General features: G+C 55.0%; 1 protein-coding gene across 11 annotated transcripts in view; it reads right to left on the reverse strand.

Moving 5' to 3' along the window:
* Positions 1 to 3,151: 3,151 nt before the first annotated feature.
* DYNC2I1 (dynein 2 intermediate chain 1) overlaps positions 3,152 to 17,764 on the reverse strand; it is a 46,745-nt gene continuing 32,132 nt past the window's right edge. For all 11 annotated transcript variants that reach the window (XM_039836825.1, XM_039836841.1, XM_039836836.1 and 8 more), the window contains 10 exons: positions 17,175 to 17,347; positions 16,305 to 16,467; positions 13,731 to 13,844; positions 13,582 to 13,643; positions 13,128 to 13,179; positions 11,834 to 11,894; positions 9,181 to 9,280; positions 8,863 to 8,994; positions 6,840 to 7,063; positions 3,152 to 4,108 (listed from right to left, as the gene is read on the reverse strand). In XM_039836825.1, the coding sequence (XP_039692759.1) occupies positions 3,934 to 4,108; positions 6,840 to 7,063; positions 8,863 to 8,994; positions 9,181 to 9,280; positions 11,834 to 11,894; positions 13,128 to 13,179; positions 13,582 to 13,643; positions 13,731 to 13,844; positions 16,305 to 16,467; positions 17,175 to 17,347 (1,256 nt within the window). In that variant the 3' untranslated portion in view covers positions 3,152 to 3,933. The remainder of the gene's footprint in view (positions 4,109 to 6,839; positions 7,064 to 8,862; positions 8,995 to 9,180; positions 9,281 to 11,833; positions 11,895 to 13,127; positions 13,180 to 13,581; positions 13,644 to 13,730; positions 13,845 to 16,304; positions 16,468 to 17,174; positions 17,348 to 17,764) is intronic.

Here is a 17,764-nt window from a genome sequence, read left to right on the forward strand (position 1 = left end):
CCCGTGGAGCAGAAGAAACAACAGGGAAGATAAACATTAGGACGCAGTTAGAAAATAACAGACCAGGTGAGACTGACCTCTCCAAGGTTGAGGGTTTCACGTCCTCTTGTGCGGGAGGTCGTGGGTGACTAACTCTGAGAAAGCTCAGGAACTGGGTGCGCCTCAAAAACACACGCTTCCATGGTTTAAATAATCACCCCTACGAGTGTGAGGCTGTGATTTTCAAACAATAACATAATTACATTCAGATTTAAAGTGACACAATACACTAAGGCCCCGTTGTACAGTGACTCATAATTCTGCAGATTTTTGCAGTGTGGGCTGAGCGTGTTCTCCCCAGTCTGTCTGCTGGCAGTGAAAAGCCACCTATTCCTCTGCGTTTAGCTCTGTGGGAGCTGGGGACGTGTAAGGCCCAGCCTCAGAAAGTTTAAATCCAGCTTTTGTATTTGTGTGCAGGGAACACACGCGATGCTTGAACAGGAGGTGTTTTTGTGGGAACAAATTTTCAGGTGTATGCTAGACACCTCCCCCTGACAGCCGGTCCCATACTCAGCATTTTCTTCCCCTTTCATGATGTATTGACTTACATAAGAGTGTATCGAACAAGGGTCACTTGAAACAGCAGAGGTGGAGAGCTGGCAGAGACGTGTGTGTCTTCCAGCCCGGTCACCAACAGAAGGGGACTCAGAGATACCACTGCACCGTCAACTCCACTATCTAAAGAAACACTGGCTCACAAATGCCTTTAAAAACTACGAAGTAGTCACTACTTGGCATTGAAGAAAGCAAATGTCGCTTCTAAAACATAGAGAAAACTAAAGGCAAGAAAACAAAGTTCGTATAACAAAAGAAAAAAGAGCATGCCTAAGTTAAAACGATGAAAGGATATTTAAATCAGACGTGATTTTAAGTCATTAATAAGTTAATTTCTCTGTTGAAAGATAAATTTCAGATTACATCTAAAAACTAAACCCAAAGACTCATAGATACAGAGAACAAACTGATGGTCACCACATGGGAGGGAGGGTGGGGGCCGGGTGAGAGAGAGGAAGGGACAGTGACAGATTGGTCGCAGATGTGAAGTACAGTCAGTAAAAATCTAATACCTATGGATGGTGCCAGGTGGTTACTAGATCAATTGGGGGATCACTTCATAAGTTATATAAATGTCTAACCACTATGCTGTGCACCCGAAACTAATATAATATCGAATGTCAACTGCATCAATCGATCGATCAATCATCCAAGTACATGCTATTTTAAAAACTCACACCTAAAATAAATAGCACTAATACTTTTCCATACTGACATACGGACAAAGTATTCAGGCGAATAGAGTGAAAAGTGATCTCAGGGTGGGAGGAGAGGGCGGTGGGTGGGTGGGGGACGGGGTATCACTCGCTGAGTCTCAGGATCATGTACTAGTCACTGTGACCCCCCACTGTGTTTCTGCCGCCTGAGCCCCACCTCAGCACGCTGGCTGCACTGGGCATCGCCTGGGGGCCACAGGCAGGACCTGCTTTGCTCGGTGGGGTCTCGGGTCTACCGTTCGCTTCCTTAGAGCTGAGAGAAGGGTCTCGTGCTTGGCAAATGTGAGAGTCAGAGAGTAACGGAAGCACGTCACTGGTAGAGTGCCCTCTCCCTGAAAATGCCACTAAAATAACCCTGTAGGACACCGAGCGTGCGTCACCTTGTGGAACCTGGGGATGGATGTCTCGGGGAGGGAGGCCAATGGCGGGTGTTTCAGAGGTCGGGTCTGGGCTGGGATGGGTGTTGGTGTGCGGTAGGGTTGGGGTGGGGTTGTGACAGTGTGGGGTGGTGGTCACAACTGGAAAGGGCTTCGGGGCTCTTGGAGAAGGTCTTACAGAGCTGGCTGTGCTTTCGAGAAGCTGTACTTCCTTCAGTGTGGGCTAGCCGAGGAACTATGGTTCAGACAAGTGGGTTTTCAGGAAGCGGTTGAAGCAAACAATGCCATCTGGGTTTCCTTTTTCATATGAAAGGCAGACTTCTCTTAGCCTTCTTTCTACCTGTTGCACCAAGTTACCTGGTAACACTGAAAGAAAAGCATTTTACAGCTCCTGCCATGGTGACTTGGAGCCCAGTCCCACTGAGACAGAGGCAGAAGGGGCCGCAGGCTGCAGGCTCCCGGGGCGAGGCCACCCACCTGCCCAGGCCAGCATGCGACGCACACTACAGCACAGAGTGGCCAAACCTAACAGCCTCTGGGGGGGCAGCCGGTCCCCCCACACCTCCACTGGCGGAGGGTTTCGGGCTCCCAGCACTGGCGATGCTGGAGAGCGGCCCTTCCGGATCCCCTCCTGCAAGGCTGAGCCACAGACAGCTGCGGCACCACGTGCATGGCAGCCTCGAAGGCTCCAGATGTCAGGGAGCCCGCCCTGCTTCCTGTTCTAAGTGTCCCCACAGGGCCGGTCACACCAGAACTCACTCACGAATATGTGTAAATGGAGAATCAATATAAAGGGGAAATCAGAAATCGGACTGACAAGAATCCAGTGGACGTTTGATACTGGCGAGCTAGTCTCTTCCAGGAGCTGTGTCCCCAGGGCTGTCTGAAAACGGGACCCGGGACTGACCGTGGTGGAGGGGCGGTGTCCCTCGAGGATCACGCAGACACACGCAGGGACTGGGCACTGGCACTGCCGAGCCCGCCTCGGCACGTGGGGCCACAGCGGTCCTAGCGACAAGCACGAAGCAAGGACACTCCGCTGGCGGGCCTGGGATGAGAGGAGGCGGGGTCTGGGACTCTGGCTGCCTTGTTGGAAATGCCCCTGGAGCCATCGTGTCCCTGACCTCTCAACCCCATGTGAGGCAGGACCTCTGTCACTTTTAGGGTAGGGAGATGAGGCGCCCTTGTCTGCAGCGTGGGACCCCGGAGCCCATGCGCCCAGTACTGTGCCCGTCCCTGAGGCCACGCCGAGCCTGGATGGTGGGCTTGGAGCTGCGGACGGACACACATGGGAACCTGGGCACTTCCGCACCAACGACCCATGCAGAGGCCTCCTCTGCGGACCGGCTCTGAGACGCTGGGTCGGGGAGAACGTCCCTGTCATGTGTGTGCGGTGAAAGTGTCTCAGACTGGCAAGCAGCAAGCGGTTCTGACTGCACTGTGAAGCGCCTGGGGAACGCGAGCTTCTGTTCCAGCGGAAAACCGAGTTTTATGGTTAAAGTTTTCATTAGAAATGAAGAAAAACGTGGGGAAATGAATACGGTTAGTTGTGGAGACAGGTTATGTCCCTCTGCACAGAGGCCCGTTGGGGGGACCCTCAGCGAAGCCTCCAGCGGGCCCATGTCCTCCTGGGCTGCAGAGACCACAGTGGCTGAAGGCCCTCACTCTCGGGGGACACTTGGGAGCCGACCCCTGAAGCTGATGGGGCCCCGCATGTTCTCCAGTGGGAGTGAGTCCGTCGTGTGGCCTGGGCTGGCTCACGGGACAGGCCTGGAGCGAGAAGACCAGCTCTCCCCGGGGGCAGGTCAGCCTCCAACACGCAGGAGGAGCGCGGATGGTGCCAGCCGCGTGTGGAAGGAAATCGCAGCATCTACGTGTGCGCCAGGCGCTGGAGCGGCCGCCCTGGCGTCGGCGACAAACGGCAGAGGAAGCTCCGCTCTGGGAAAGGTCACGTGTCCATCGTTCTGCATGCCAGGGTCGCTCACTAACGCACGTTTTCGTGGTGGATCGCGTAAAATCAGGTAATACATGTGACAACTCGAGGCTGCTCTAAGCATAAGCGGCAGTCTCAGAACAGAGCACATGGGTGACACTGTCCTCTGAAGATCGGGGGACACTACAGGGCAGCGCTTTATTTGCTGGGCGCACAAGAGCGGCACCCCGGTCGGCTGGGTTCTGTGCAGAACGCGTGTTCCATCTACATGGGCTCCCTGAGCTCGGTGGGGCAGTCCCCGCCCCGCAGCCCCCTAAAGAGCTTCCTGCAGAAGCAGCCGCAGCCTCTCCCGCTCGTCGGCCCCCGGCGCCACCCACTCCCTCCGCAGCTGCTGCACGTCCACGCCGCCCGACGCTCTGGCCAGCACCAGGGCCGGGGAGCTGCCGCTGGTCCTCTCCGGTTCGCCCACGACCACCATGGCCACCAGCCTGAAAGCAGAAGCACAGACGCTGTGACCCCGAGTCTCTCAGGTCACTCTCTCTCGAGAGAGGAGTGAAAAGGGAGCAAAGCTCTAAAAGTGCAATGACAGTCACAATGAAGGTCAGAGCACAGATAAACGCACACAAACCTGTAGCAACTGTTTTGAAAACTTACTTCCGAGCGAGAGGTCTGCCTCGTGATCACCACTGAAGAGGACCAATGACGTGCTGCCTCAAGACAGGCAATGGCACCTCTGGGTCCCCAGCCCAGTGCCCTGGGCTCCAGACCTGTCCACCCAGCTTGTTCTTTCTGGTGACCGGCAACGTCATCCACCCCAACAGCCACTGTCCCACGTCCCCAACCAGGCCCCATCTCTCATCTCACTGCGCCACTCCTGCTGACACAGCCAGACCCCGGCACCTCTCCGGACACTCTTTCCCCGTCTGGTCACCTCCACCTGCCCTTTAGGACTCAGCTCAGCGCCGTCACTCGGGAGGCCTCCCTGGTCCCCAACCCTGCTGACTCAGTCGGCGGTCCCAGGGTGTTCAGGGATCATGTGATCACATGTTGGTGACAGCTGTAACAACCCCGCCTCCCACATCCTTCCCGTCTTCTCTGCAAGGTCGGGAGCGTCCAGGCCTGACGGCTGCCGGCATTCTATAAACGTGTGCCCACACCCCAGGTGCCCACCTCCCAGGCCCGGGTGACGCAGACGCAGGCGCAGGGCGCTTGCACGCCTGCCCTCGCCGGCAGGTCCTGGCCAAGCCCCTCTGAGGCAGGGCGGCCCACACCATCGTGGGCCAGCTCTGAGAACCCACAGCATTCGGGGTGAGGGGGCGGGGGACAGGTCAGCCCTCACGAGACCACAACGAGCAAAGCTTGAAAAGTACAAGTCAGAATTTTCATCAACTACTGAATACTTTAATGCGGCCGTTCCACTCCTGGTGTGAATGCGAGCGGGTGTCTGCCAGCGGCTGTGTGATGGTACTTAACCAGCAGTTTGCCACCGACTGGAAACAGCAGTGTCAGGTGGCAGACAGAGAGGTGGCCCTGCACGGGGACCAGGACGTGGGCTTGGTGTGCAAGGCACAAGGGGACGGCTCGTCGCTGAGCTGTGCCTGGACATTAAAGCAGACCCAGAAACTGCAACGGGCACCATCACTGGCCACTTGAAACGTGCTTGGGATCTGTGAGCCGGACAGAATTCAAGCAACAAAGGCAGAACGCACCCCAGGTCCGGGCTCTACACCCCGTGGCCACCATCCCGCAGTGGCCCAAAGCAGCGCCTTCTCCCAGCCGCTGGCCGCCTACCCGCTCCCAGGCCTCGACGAGAGGGCTTCTCACTCAATCCTGCAAGTGGCGAATGCTCCCTCTGTCCCCACCTCTGTCCTTGAAACTCGATGAGTTTCTTCTGCTTCTCTTCACAGCTGCAGGAAACTGAGCACTTCCCGGGAATGCTGGTCCTCCGACTCTGATGCCGTGGCTAGCCCTGAGACAGGTGTCCAGGCACGACGTCAGGTCGCACCACAAGCCTCTCCCCAGCTCCCTCTGCCGAGGCAGTGTTCCTGCCTGGAGCGGCTTTAGCTCAGCTGCCCCTCCCCAGACGCAGACACACTGACCGCCAGGGCCCTGCGGCCCCGGCCCCACTCCTGGCCCCTGCCAGGCAGTCTGCCCCAGGCCTGGCGGGCTTGGCCTGTCCTGAGACCCCCACTCCCAAGTCTTTGCCCACATGTCCCCTCCCAGTAAGACTGTCCTTCCCTGCCCCATTTGAAGTCCTGACCCCCTCCTGCCCACACCCCCGGCCCGCCCGGCTCATCGTTCCTGGTCTCACTCTGTGGGGCCTGCTTACTCACTCTGTTTTGTTTTGTCAACCCCCTCGCCCCATGAGGACGTGCCCAATGGCCGGTTCACTGTGTACCCTGGTGCCTGCACTGGGGCCAGGCGCACAGCTGGTGCTCGGTGAACATGTGTCTTATTGATCAACTGACGAACTTTTTGGAATAAACTGCAGGTGTATTATGGGTTTATACGTAAATTAGTCTGGATTTTGACGATGTACTTTTTTAATAATTAAAATACTGTATATACCTAGTGCTTGAACTAAATAAATGCAATTCTTAATTTTTTTCAGATCTTACTGGTATGTCTCTAATATTGTGCCAGAGTATTTTGTTTTTGATTACTTTTACAGTTGGTTGGTCCCCTGTGCCCCCAGGTTATCACAAGCCTTCACAGGAGGAGAATTACTGAAATGCAAAATCTCAAGGAAATGACAGGTGATAGACAAAACAGGGTCAAGAGAGAACCCTTCACGATGAAAGCTGTGACAAATATTTCAACTTCTAATTAATAACACAAGACAAAGAGGCACTGAAAGCCCATCCGTGGTAACACCCACGCCCCACGTCCACATGGGTGGCTGTCAGTGAACCCACACAGAGGCACGTGACGCGTGGTGGCGACGCTGCTCTGGGCAGGGGCGCCCTCGATGTGACACCGAACCGCTGAGCCCCACGTGACAGAAACTGGCAGGGGACTTCGTGTGTCCCTCAGGTTCACACTGAACATGTCACACTGGGAAATGAGCACAGCTGAGGAGCTCGCAAATGGAACGCCAACGATGGGGAAACGGTATGAATTCTGTGATCTGTAGGCCATTCTGGACTAAATGAGAAACAAACAGTGTAAACTGTTTTTTAAAATATTGGTTACATTTATAAGTATGAAAATGGTACTTACTTGTCTGGAGAGATGAGTTGCTTGGCCACGGGACCCAAACTGCTTTCCAGGAGGTCCCAAATATAAACACAGGATGCATCATCCTGGACCAGGAACACGGCAGGCCTTGTTAAGGACCACTGCAGGCCCGTGATGGCGTGGCCCTCAGTGCTGTGACTCCACTGCAGGAGCGGGTAGTCGGACGCCAGCTGGTGCAGCCGGAGGCTCCCATCAGAACAGCCGGCCTGTGGGGCAGGAGGAGGTGGGGGTGTTGATCCTGATTCTTTATCCTTTTTTACCCAATCTCAGCAGCCAGGGAAATGTGTATGAGCGTTAGCTATCTTTAGTTTGTACAGCAAAAAAAAAAAAAAAAAAAAAAGGTTTATTTTTGTTTTTCCAACAAAACTATAACATGAAATCTGTTCTCACAAACTGCACAGATGAGCGTTTACCTCGGAGATTCTGACCCATTTTGCACCTCTTCCTCTTCCCCAAAATGGCTAATGGTCAACGAATTCAGTAAATATGTACAGAGGTGTTTATTTTTAACAAAGCTGAGTATCACTGATTCACGCACAGGCCATTGAGATTACCTCCATGAAAATAAATAAGCTGTCTTTAAAAAAAGTTACATACACTTGCATTAATAACATAATCATACACCCTCATGGCTTGGAATTTCCACAAAACAAAACTTAGCTGGCTGAGTAAAAGATCAAATTCTCAGCTTAGAAAGAGAAGCTTCTAATTCCTTTTTACTCAGTACATTTCATCCTTCGCATACTCAAACAGAAGCACAGACGAGGGTGACCGGGAGGCTGTGTGCACTCCAGGGCCAAGCAAACCCGGGGCCGGGCCAGGCTCCCTACTGCAGGGGCCGGGGAGCCCGGGAGAGCCGGCTTGGGGTGCAGGTGCGGGCCTGGGTGCGGGCTGCAGCTGACGCTGTGTCCCGCACGCCTGTACCTCTCACTGCGCGCAACCTGCTTTCTAGGTGTTTCTTCCTAACAAAGCCAGAAGTCTTTGGAGAAATGGCTGATTCCTGGGCTTTTGTACCAGAAAGCAAAGAAGGTCTTACAGGGTGATGCTGGTAGGATATGGGGACCAGCTGCAAGGACGCCCTGGGCCAGCGGAACCAAGTCAGTGAGTGATCGTAAGGCACTGAAGACAGACAGGAGCCACATGTCCATGCTGATGTGCCACACGCCCACCCAGGGGAGAAGACCAGCAACGGGGTCACACAGCCGCCGTCGGCATCACGCCGACAACAGATGCAGACAAGAATCATGGTGGATGCCGAGGGGAGGATGGGTGACAGGAGGGTGTAAGCAGCGGCCAGACCTGTCCCCCCAGAAAATGCTCGTGCATCAGAAGGGGGAGACGGGGACTCCACAGGAGGGGGTTTCACCTGATCCAGGGAGCACACGTGGGTCAGAATGCACCACCCGAACCCAAGCTCAGGAGCACACTGCGCCCTTCAAAAGTGTCCAGGTCATGAGCCTGAGGGACCGTCTGGGGCTGAAGAGATACAGTAAGGGACTGAGGCACATGGCCTGGGACATTACCTTGCTCATAAAGGAGGTGAATGAATGGACGGCCGAGAACCCCAATCAGACCTGCAGACCGGGCGGCAGGCCAGCACTGGCTGACTCCTGAGGGGCGGGGGCGAGAGTGGACAGTGGCTGCGGCCCCTTCGGACAGTTCCAGTACGGAATCCACACCCGGGAGGACAGGGCAGAGCATGGTGGCAAGGGGGTGATGTGCGGGGAGCCCACATGGGGGGGTACGCAGGGATCCTTTGTGCTGTCCTTGTAACTTTTCCATGAGATGGGAATTACGTCAGAATAAGAAGTTTAAGGGGACCTATTCAGCAGCCACACGGAATGACGTACACAGATGGGACCCTCAGAGACGGAGGCGCAAGGGTGCAGAGCCACCCACCCTGATGGGCACCAGTAACCGGACAACTGAAAACTCCAGCATGTCGGTCACGGCCAGAGTTTTGCCGGCCAAACAGAACTGGTGCTTTGAAAACAGATGGTCTTACCAAGAATATTGGCTCTCCAAATGGTGAAAAGTCAATCACGTTCACTTTCACTGGTCTCATACTGTGTTGCTGGGGTTTGAACGATTTGGGAGACACTCTCAAGTCTTGTCTGGTGCCATGGCTTATAAGACCCTAGTAACAGGAAGACTAATGGTGACTAAACAGGGTTATGTACAAGGCTGGATTCAGCTATTTTTCTCGAAACAATTTAAACGACATTATAATAAAAGCAAACAGTAAGTTAACCTCTAATGAAGACATCTGTCAAGCGACTCTAGAAAAGAGGAGGCACAGAATGAAATTTAAAATGTTACCCACCATGTTGGTGCCAGCAATAAAGTGGTTAGGGTCCGAAGGCAGAAATTTAACATTCAGGGTTTGTATGGCCCCCCAAAGTTCATGACCTTTATGGGAAAGGCTGGAAAAAAAATACAAAGATGGACAGGGATACTGTAAGGATAGTGGTAACGCACTGACCACGTACCACGTGTCATTAGACGTGTTGGAGGCCACGTCACATTTCACCATTTCTCATTTCTTTGTCTGTGCTTTCAATAATTTCTTCAGCTCTATCCTCCCGTTCACTAATTCTTTCTTCAGCTAGGTCTAATCTAACCCTTCACTACCTGTTAATTTTCACGGATAAGTTTCATTTCTAGAATCGTCTTTTAGATCACATGATTATCTCATTCTCGGTATGATGATCCTCTTTGCTGTGCTACGGTGATGGTTCCTCACGCGTGCAGTTTCTGGAATTTCTCATTGTGGGCCTTCCTATGTGAGCCCTGTGAGCCCAGCTTGCGGACATATCCGCTCCCCAGATAGCTGTCCCTGAGCTTCAACGGTGCGCCTGTGGGGGCCACTTGTCTGCGGCTGCCAACCCCGAGTGGGATTTCGAATCTTCCACTCTGCCCACAGGGGCAGTGAGTGCCACCGTCCTGTGCAGGGGCCTCGCTCCTCGCGCCCTGCCTGAGGCCAGCCCAAGGCACCACTCGTCTTGTGTGAGCTGGAGCCGACAGCCCAAGAACCCGGTCTGCATAGCACGCAGAAGCTGGCCGCTGACTCCTAGCTCCAGCCTTAGGGATTCTCCTGTCTTTTTAAAAACTCTATTTAGTTTGTTGTCAGTGTTCTGCCTTACCTAGTGCATGCATCTGTAACAGGAGAGGGCCACCTACCTTGTCACCATTAGGAAGCCAGCCACTCTCTCTCACACCACATTCAGGACCTGTCCCTGTCTGCTGGGGACTCCAGGTCTGGGCCTGCAGCCCAGCTCCCTCCTGCAGGGCTGCCTGCCTCCTCACCGCCATGCACACCACACACTCACCCCAGGCTGACCACATCCTACTGCGGCAGCCGCCATGGCCCTCCCCTTCCCTCTTAGTCCTCATCTCGGGGGGGGACCCGGAAGCCCAGCCAGACACCTGGATGAGGCAGGCCCCTCCCTCTCGCTGTTCCTGGAACCCACACGGTCAGTTACGCCCTGTGACTGAAATCTACCCCACACCCATGACTGTCCTCTTGGCTCAGACCCTGACATTTCCAATGACCAGCATGACAGCCTCCCTTCCTCTGTTCCAACCTTATATCACTGTCAAGTTGATCATTCTCAATTGCAATGAGACCTGCGACTCCCTGCCTTAAATCCTGTAAAGACTCCACATGGCCATCAAGAGAACTGTCAAACCCTTCAGGTCAGCAAACACTCAGCGTCTGGCCACAGACCCGTCCCCAAACCTCTCGACAGCATATCTCCTGGCATTTTCCTACATGTGTCCTGCCTCTTCATGCCTCGGGGTGCCCCATGCACTGCTCCCTCTGCCCAGAGCACGCTCCGTGCCTAAGTCCCACCTCAGGTGTCGCCCTTCCAAGAAGTCACAATTTCACTCCATCCCCCAATGTCACCCCCCTGAGCTCCCACAGGGAGCTTGCCCCAACAGAGCAATCCATGCATGTGACACATCCACAGTGGACAAGGCAACATGCCACCACCCAAGGTCACACTCGCTCTGGGGACTCTCAAGTTCAGTGACTGATGGAGAGAGGGCACGAAGGCCTGGCGAGGACGCCCTGGAGAGCCGTTCTAGCTGGCGCTCCCGGGGCCAGGTGGCTGTCTGTGGCCTGCGTGACAGCTCACAGCCAAGCCTGCGCCTCCCCTGCTTTCCAGGCGCCGATCCTAAGGGGTCCCCACGAAGACCTCCCTGCACTAAACTCCGCAGGGAGCCAACCTGCAACAGCCGCTGTGCTCGCCCGTGGCCTTGCAGGCGCTGCAGGGCTCTGAGGCTGGCCCAGGCAGCACCTGTGGCTGGCTCTCTGCACTACACAAGTTTTTATACATATAACCGACGCTGTGTTAATTGCATTTAAGTCAACTGCAGGTGATTTGCCATCTGGACGCTGGTACGAGTTCATCACTGCCCACAGATACTGTGGCTGATAAGTAGGATTCAGGCTAACATCAAATATTTTTCAAAGGTAAATCTCATACTGAGAGTTAGCCCCTGACTACAGTAAATAAGAAAAGGTTTCCTCCAGAAATTAACATGCAACATATAAGTACTATAAATTATATTTGTACGTTTAAGATTTTTTATGTCATATTAAGTTATATGAATAAAAGCAGAAGCTGAAACTTCTGAATTAAACTCTCATGTCAATGTTTCTGGTTTTTGAAACTTATCTATGTTTAAGTTCAGGGCTGTATTAATAATTAGTGAAAAATAGTCAAAATAGAACCAATTCGTAAGATGAAAAATATTTTAATCCAAAAAAAAAAAATGTCAGCTCTATACTTGGCAACTGTATTTTCACACTGACTCGTTCATTATAAACTGTTTAGCAAGAACACTGGTTCCTCACTGCCAACCTGACCATCCGCCGACTACGCATGAGGTCGCCAATGCCACCGCCTTCTGTGGGAAACGGTCCTGGAACCTGAGCAGGGGATGGCTGAGCTCGAAGTGGCAGGTCTTACCTGTCACTCAGGTGAATCACAGCACTGTGCACTAACTTTATCCTCCCTCCAGGCAGCAGCCCTGCAAACGGAGAAATCCTGAGTCTGGTCACAGGTGCCAGGCCCCCCTTTCCGGCCTCCGATCGGGAATGAGGAGGGGCCTTCCTGACGCGGGAAGGGCTCCTGAAAACCGCCTGGGGTGACGACCCTGCGGCTCAGCGCCCTGTGGGAAAGGCTGGTGGAGTCAAGACCAAGAAGCCCTAGCCTGTTCAGATTTGATAAGATGAGCACAGCGCACTACGCAAAATCCAGTCAGGATTTAAGGTGCCTCGAGCCCCAGTAGAAGTGCATGGCTGCATACGATGGGGGACGTCCCCATCACCGCCTGCCTGCTCTGCGCACTTGGCGTCCCCACCCTCCTCACAACCTCCCCAAGCAGTGAGCCACAGCTCTGACCCCTCGGCCGTCCACGGGCTCTGCCTCCTTTGTCTGGTCCTAATATCATCCTCCTTTTTTATAGCTACTGCAAAGAGGGAAACTAGAAATTTGTGTATATTAAAACCCAAATTCTAGGCAAGCTACTGCCTTAAATGAAGTAGACAAATAAACTGCATCTGCAGTGACTGTCCACACAGCACGGCGCTGCTGATACAGCCTCGGTACCCATCACAGCTGTCGCTGATGCCAGCGCGCTCAGGGTTTCTGCTCATAGACTTCACATGGCCCTCCCACTCCTCCTCACTGCTGGGGGCCCAGAGGTCACCTCCCCGGGGGCCCAGAAGTCACCTCCCCGGGGGCCTGGAGGTCACCTCCCTGGTAGGTCGAGGCTGACCTGGGCCCCAGGCCCTTGACGAGCACCCCTGCCGACCTATCTCCCGGAGGCAGGGCCTATCTCGTCACCCTTGTTTCCTGGCACCTAGGACTGGCCTGGCTTGCTCCAAGAACGCTGCATCCACGAGTGGAGGAGAGACGGTGCTGGCTAATCTAACCGAGACCCGAGTTCTTGACCGGCCCCTTATCTAACGCACACAGACAGGGCTTGGAACCATCTGAGATGTCCCCAAGTTATCATTTAGAGAACGGTGTTATGCAGCCAGAAATACAACTTACTGAACCTCACTGAAATAAAAACACTCAGCCAAAACATCCCGTAACTGCCCGAGGTGCTCGTGCGATGACTGAGAGTTATGAATATGCAGCTTTAATGTTCAGTTCTCGGGAGCTAACCTCCTATTTCTCACAGTGGTCACTGGCATCTTTAATCTATCCACCTTAGCAAACATCGACTAAAGTTAGTTTTTTATTTAATAGTTACCTAAATCACTTATTGAACCTGCAATATCTGCCTTTGGTAATTCAACAACCACCTAAAAACAGAATATCAAAAATGAATATTAATACATTTTATAATTATGAAACTAAGCAAAGCGCAGCTCTGATTAAGACAGCATGCTGGATTAGGGGCTCAAGCATAATCACTAACCTCAGAACCAGCATGTTAAATGTGGGAACCCCTTTCTCTCGACCTCTCACTCTGTCCCGCGAGTGGCCGATGGCCAGACCCTTGGGGACCATCTGCCGGCCCTTCTAACGCCCTTCGCCCTCCAGCCCTGACACTGCTCCTGCCTCCCCCGGATCCCGCACGAGCCCCCGTGGTCCAGTCCTGCCTGGTGCCCTGTCTCAGCTGGGGCACCCCGCGCACTCCCCCGACCGCTGCACGCCAGCCGGCCACAGGGCTGGTGCGTGCCATGACGGCGCACCCCACTCACCCACACGTTGAGAACCCCGCTCTCATCCAAGGAGGCGACGTGGAACGACAGACCCGACATTTCTGGTGAGACAGAGAAACGGCTGTAAACGGGGAGCGCGCACTTCGCGCCTGGACTCACGGGTTTCCCGGAGGGCAGGGGCGGCGCACCTTCCTGAGCAGCGAAGGGAGAGAGCACGACGCTCTGCCTTTTGTAGATGGGTGCTGAGACAGGCTCCACCGCCTGCAGAGGGCTGCGGTGGTTCACCGGGGTAAGGACGCCATCTGCGGTAGAGGGCACACAGTCCTGCGTGTAAGCAGCGAGTCACAGAAGTGCGAGCAGCGTGTGCGAGGGCACACACAGGCTGCTTCTGGGACACGGGTCCCCAGGCACCACACGGCCAACGCAGACCACAGACGAAGTCGTACATGACTGTCACTGTCAGCCTTGCCATGAAGCAGAGACCACAGAGCCCAAAACGCCTGTGACGAGGGAGACGGGAGCCCCGGCCGGCCAGCGCAGAGGGCGGGAGGGAGTCTCAGAGAGTGGGGACCGGAGGGAGAGTCTAACTCCCAGGGCAGGGCTGGGGGCCCTCGGCGATGGCAGGGCGGCCTGCGCTGGGAGGTGACGCAGGACGGAGGAGATGCTGCTCCCACAGTGGGGAGGCTCAGACAGCGGTGCAGGGGCGCAGAGCGCAGTCCGACTCAGCAGCCCCGCTGCCCGCCAGGGTCAGGACACGCCACGAAGCGGTGACAAGCTACTCGCACCTACAGCACCGAACACAGAACGTCCAGGGGAGAAACCAGCAGGGCCCCCACCCAGCCCCCGTGAGAAGAAAATGAAAAACAAGCGAAAGTATTTCAGCTGATGGACGTTCTCCCTAAAACAGGGTGGGACACGAGATCAGCATCCCACACTCAGCCGCCCTGCGTCTCCTCAGAAAGCACAGAAACACGTGGAACTGAAGACCCAGGACAGAAATAGACTTTTTTTTTTTTAAAAAAAGCAAGAAGTAAAATTAGAGTTGGTTTGACCTCAGGAAAGAATCTGAAAAAAAGACATACTGTCCCCAAAAGGCCGACTCGATGGCAGGCGTGGACTCGCTGTGCCTGAAGGACAGCGCCACGCTGTGACCGGCTTCTGCAGACCCGGGGTCTGTATCGTGGGTCCCTCGGCCCCTCACTCCCAGCGGCCCACTGGAACTTCACTTTAGGGACGACGTTTAGATGGCAAAAGAAAACGAAGGGAGTATTTTAAGAGATGAACGTATTTGCGTTTATTGTAACAGGAGCAGCAGTTAGAAAATGTTTCTAAAAGATCTTTCCTACCAGCATCAACCCCACGAGGCACCTACAGATGCAAATGTTCTCGACAGCAGCAGTGACTCCCTCGAAGGGGAAACGCTGGTCATCGGGGGACGAAACCCACGTGCTCTTTTTACGTATGAGACACAGACACACACAGCGCGTTAACAGATGTGCGACGTCCGCGTAGCACTGAAATCTCACGGGGAGTGATTAGGGGAGCAGAGCGTGAGGGAGCGCGGAGACAAGCCCCAGGCTGGGAGGAAGCACTTGTAAAGACACATCTAGTCCAGGACCATCGTCCAAAACGAAGACATCTGACACTCCACAGTAAGAAAGCAGCAAATCAACTCAGTGCTGTGTGAAAGATCTGAGCAGACACCTCCCCGAAGACGCACAGAAGGCAAACAAGCACACGAGAGGGTGCTCCACATCCCGTGTCACCAGGACGGCACACGCGAGAACTGCGCTGAGACACGGCCACACGCCCGTCAGGACGGAGAATGGCTGACGGGCTGCCTGCCACCGAAGAGAAGGCAAAACGGTGCGATGGGCCTGCTGTTCGCAGTCCAACAACTGGAACTAACAAATGTCCACCAGCTGGTGGCTGGACAACCGCCCTGGATTTTTCTAGAATGGACATACTGCTCAGCAGAGAAGGATGAACTGCGGGCACGCGACTGCACAGTGAACTGCAAACGCTACGCGGACTGAAGGCCACGTTCCATATGGTCCCATTTATCTGACAACTGGAAAAAGCAAAACCAGAGACGGAAAACCAACCCGTGACAGCGGGGCACGGGGGTGGGGTGGGGTGGGGCTCCCGGGCGGGAACAGACAGGAAGACAGTGAAGACAGTCGGCGAGGTCAGTGTGACCATGGCCAGCCTCTCATCTCCCCAAGCAGGGGGAGGAGGGTGAGGAAGGCATTAAACAGATGACATCTACGAAGCACTCAGAAAGAAAGCCCCAGGACACAAGTCCCCCCAGTGGTCGGGTGGCTGCTGGTGTGCTGTGGTTGTGGCTGTTTCGTTGTGGCTGTGGGGCTGTGGTTGGCTGTGGCTGTGTGGTTGTGGGTGGTTGTGGCTATGTGGCTGTGTGGTTTTGGCATGCAGTATTCAGGGGGTCTCATTGGGGGTCCCAGCAAGTCCAGCTAGTCTGGTCCCTTCGGCCCCGCTGGAGTGAACTGAGACATGGGAGCCCACATGCCAGCGCACTTCAAGCTAATTTAAACCAAACGTCATTTCACTGAAGATTCAGAATCTACGAAGTTAACAAGGAAGAACACTGCCATCTGCTGGCCACTGGCTAAATGTCACCTGGATGGGTTTCTGTTGTCCTATTAGTCAAAGGCATCTTTTGCTCAGGTCAGACCCTACCCTCTGAGGTAACCCAAACAATAAATGCCAAACTCCAGACGTTCCTCAGATCTGTCACTGACCGGTGGAGAAGGTCGCCATCCTGAACGTCCAGCAGCAGTCGCTGAGCCTCAGGTAGCGATGGAGCCGGGAGTCCTCCCTCAGATCCCACACGACAACCGAGCCGTGCGCGGTCCCCGCAAATAGCAGGAAGGCCTTGAAGGGGCTCAGGCAGCAACATGTGACCTGGGGGCACACAGAAAGCTCTCCATTCCCTCGGCATCCCCACCAGCCTTCTGCCCAGATGCCGTGACATGGTGGGTGGACCGTGTCTGCGCGTCGGCGACCTCCCACGGAAAGCGTGGTGCGGGGTACACGGTGTGTACACCGACACCCCTCCCCGTCATCCCATTTGCAATCCAGGTCGCAAAAAGTTATTTTCAAGCCCCCAAAACTGACACCCGTTTATTCTTCTCCACGGTTTTGGTGGAAATCAGTGATTCCCAGGTCAGAGAGAACGTAAACAGGAAAATACGAACGTGTATTCCCAAAGCGAAAGGAAGCACATGTTAGAGGTTGGCTCTGCCACTGACCTGCTGGTCACCAGACAACGGCCTGTCAGCCAGGGGTGGGAAGCGCATGAAGCCACAGAGTGACAACCTCAAGCACGTAAAGAAACCTCTAAGAAACTCACGACCCACACGGTGCGAGGAAGTGTGTGCTTCTGGGGGCCCAGAACCCTGCCGGGGCACTGTTTTTATTAGGCTAGAGCCATGCTGACGCCGAGTTCCCAATGGACCCAAACGGCTGTGGTGCCCGGGCTCCCCACACCTGCACGCGCAGAAATTTGGTTTCTTGCAGGCCCCTGTCCTCCTGCGTCCCTGTCCGCCAACACCATGGCCCACACCGCCGGCCCTTCCTCTCACTGACCCCACGACTCCCCCGAGCTGTACCTCCGATTCACAGACCAGGATCTTCTGAGGGCCCGAGGGCTGCCAGATGTCCCACACGCAGAGCACATATCTGCTGTCCAGCGGGGAGGCGGGCGCCGTCCCGGGCAGGCCGTGCACAGACACCACTGTTTGCCCCTGGACCCGAGAGGCATGCAGGCAGGACACTTTCCGATCTGGAGATGAAACAAGGAAAACAGTTGTGCGCTTTGGCATCTGCCAGAACCCATGCGCGTTAAGCCCACACCGTGAGAACACTCGCAGGCCAGCTCCACGGAGACGCAGCCATCTTTCCCACGCTGCCGTGCCTGGGACCGGTGCCGGATGTGCGCGGCCGCTCTGCTGGGGAACCGCCAGGTTGGCCCGTGGCCCTGCTCCAGGGCCCGCCTGTCGGCCCGGCACCAGCAGTCTGAACACGCGCCCCCCTCACGGGCCGCTCCTACAAGGCCGACTTCCCGCCATGACTGCAGCCGGGACTCAGGCAGCAAGGCCTCCGTCAGGGACGGTGACCACCTGCCCTGACAGCAACTTCCCGGCCCCTGCACGTTTCTCCTCAGAACGCGCCCTTCACTCGCTGAGCTGGTCTGGTCTGC

This window comes from Pteropus medius, unplaced genomic scaffold, assembly GCF_902729225.1.
Source record: "Pteropus medius unplaced genomic scaffold, Ma_sr-lr_union100, whole genome shotgun sequence".
Lineage (NCBI taxonomy): Eukaryota > Metazoa > Chordata > Mammalia > Chiroptera > Pteropodidae > Pteropus > Pteropus medius.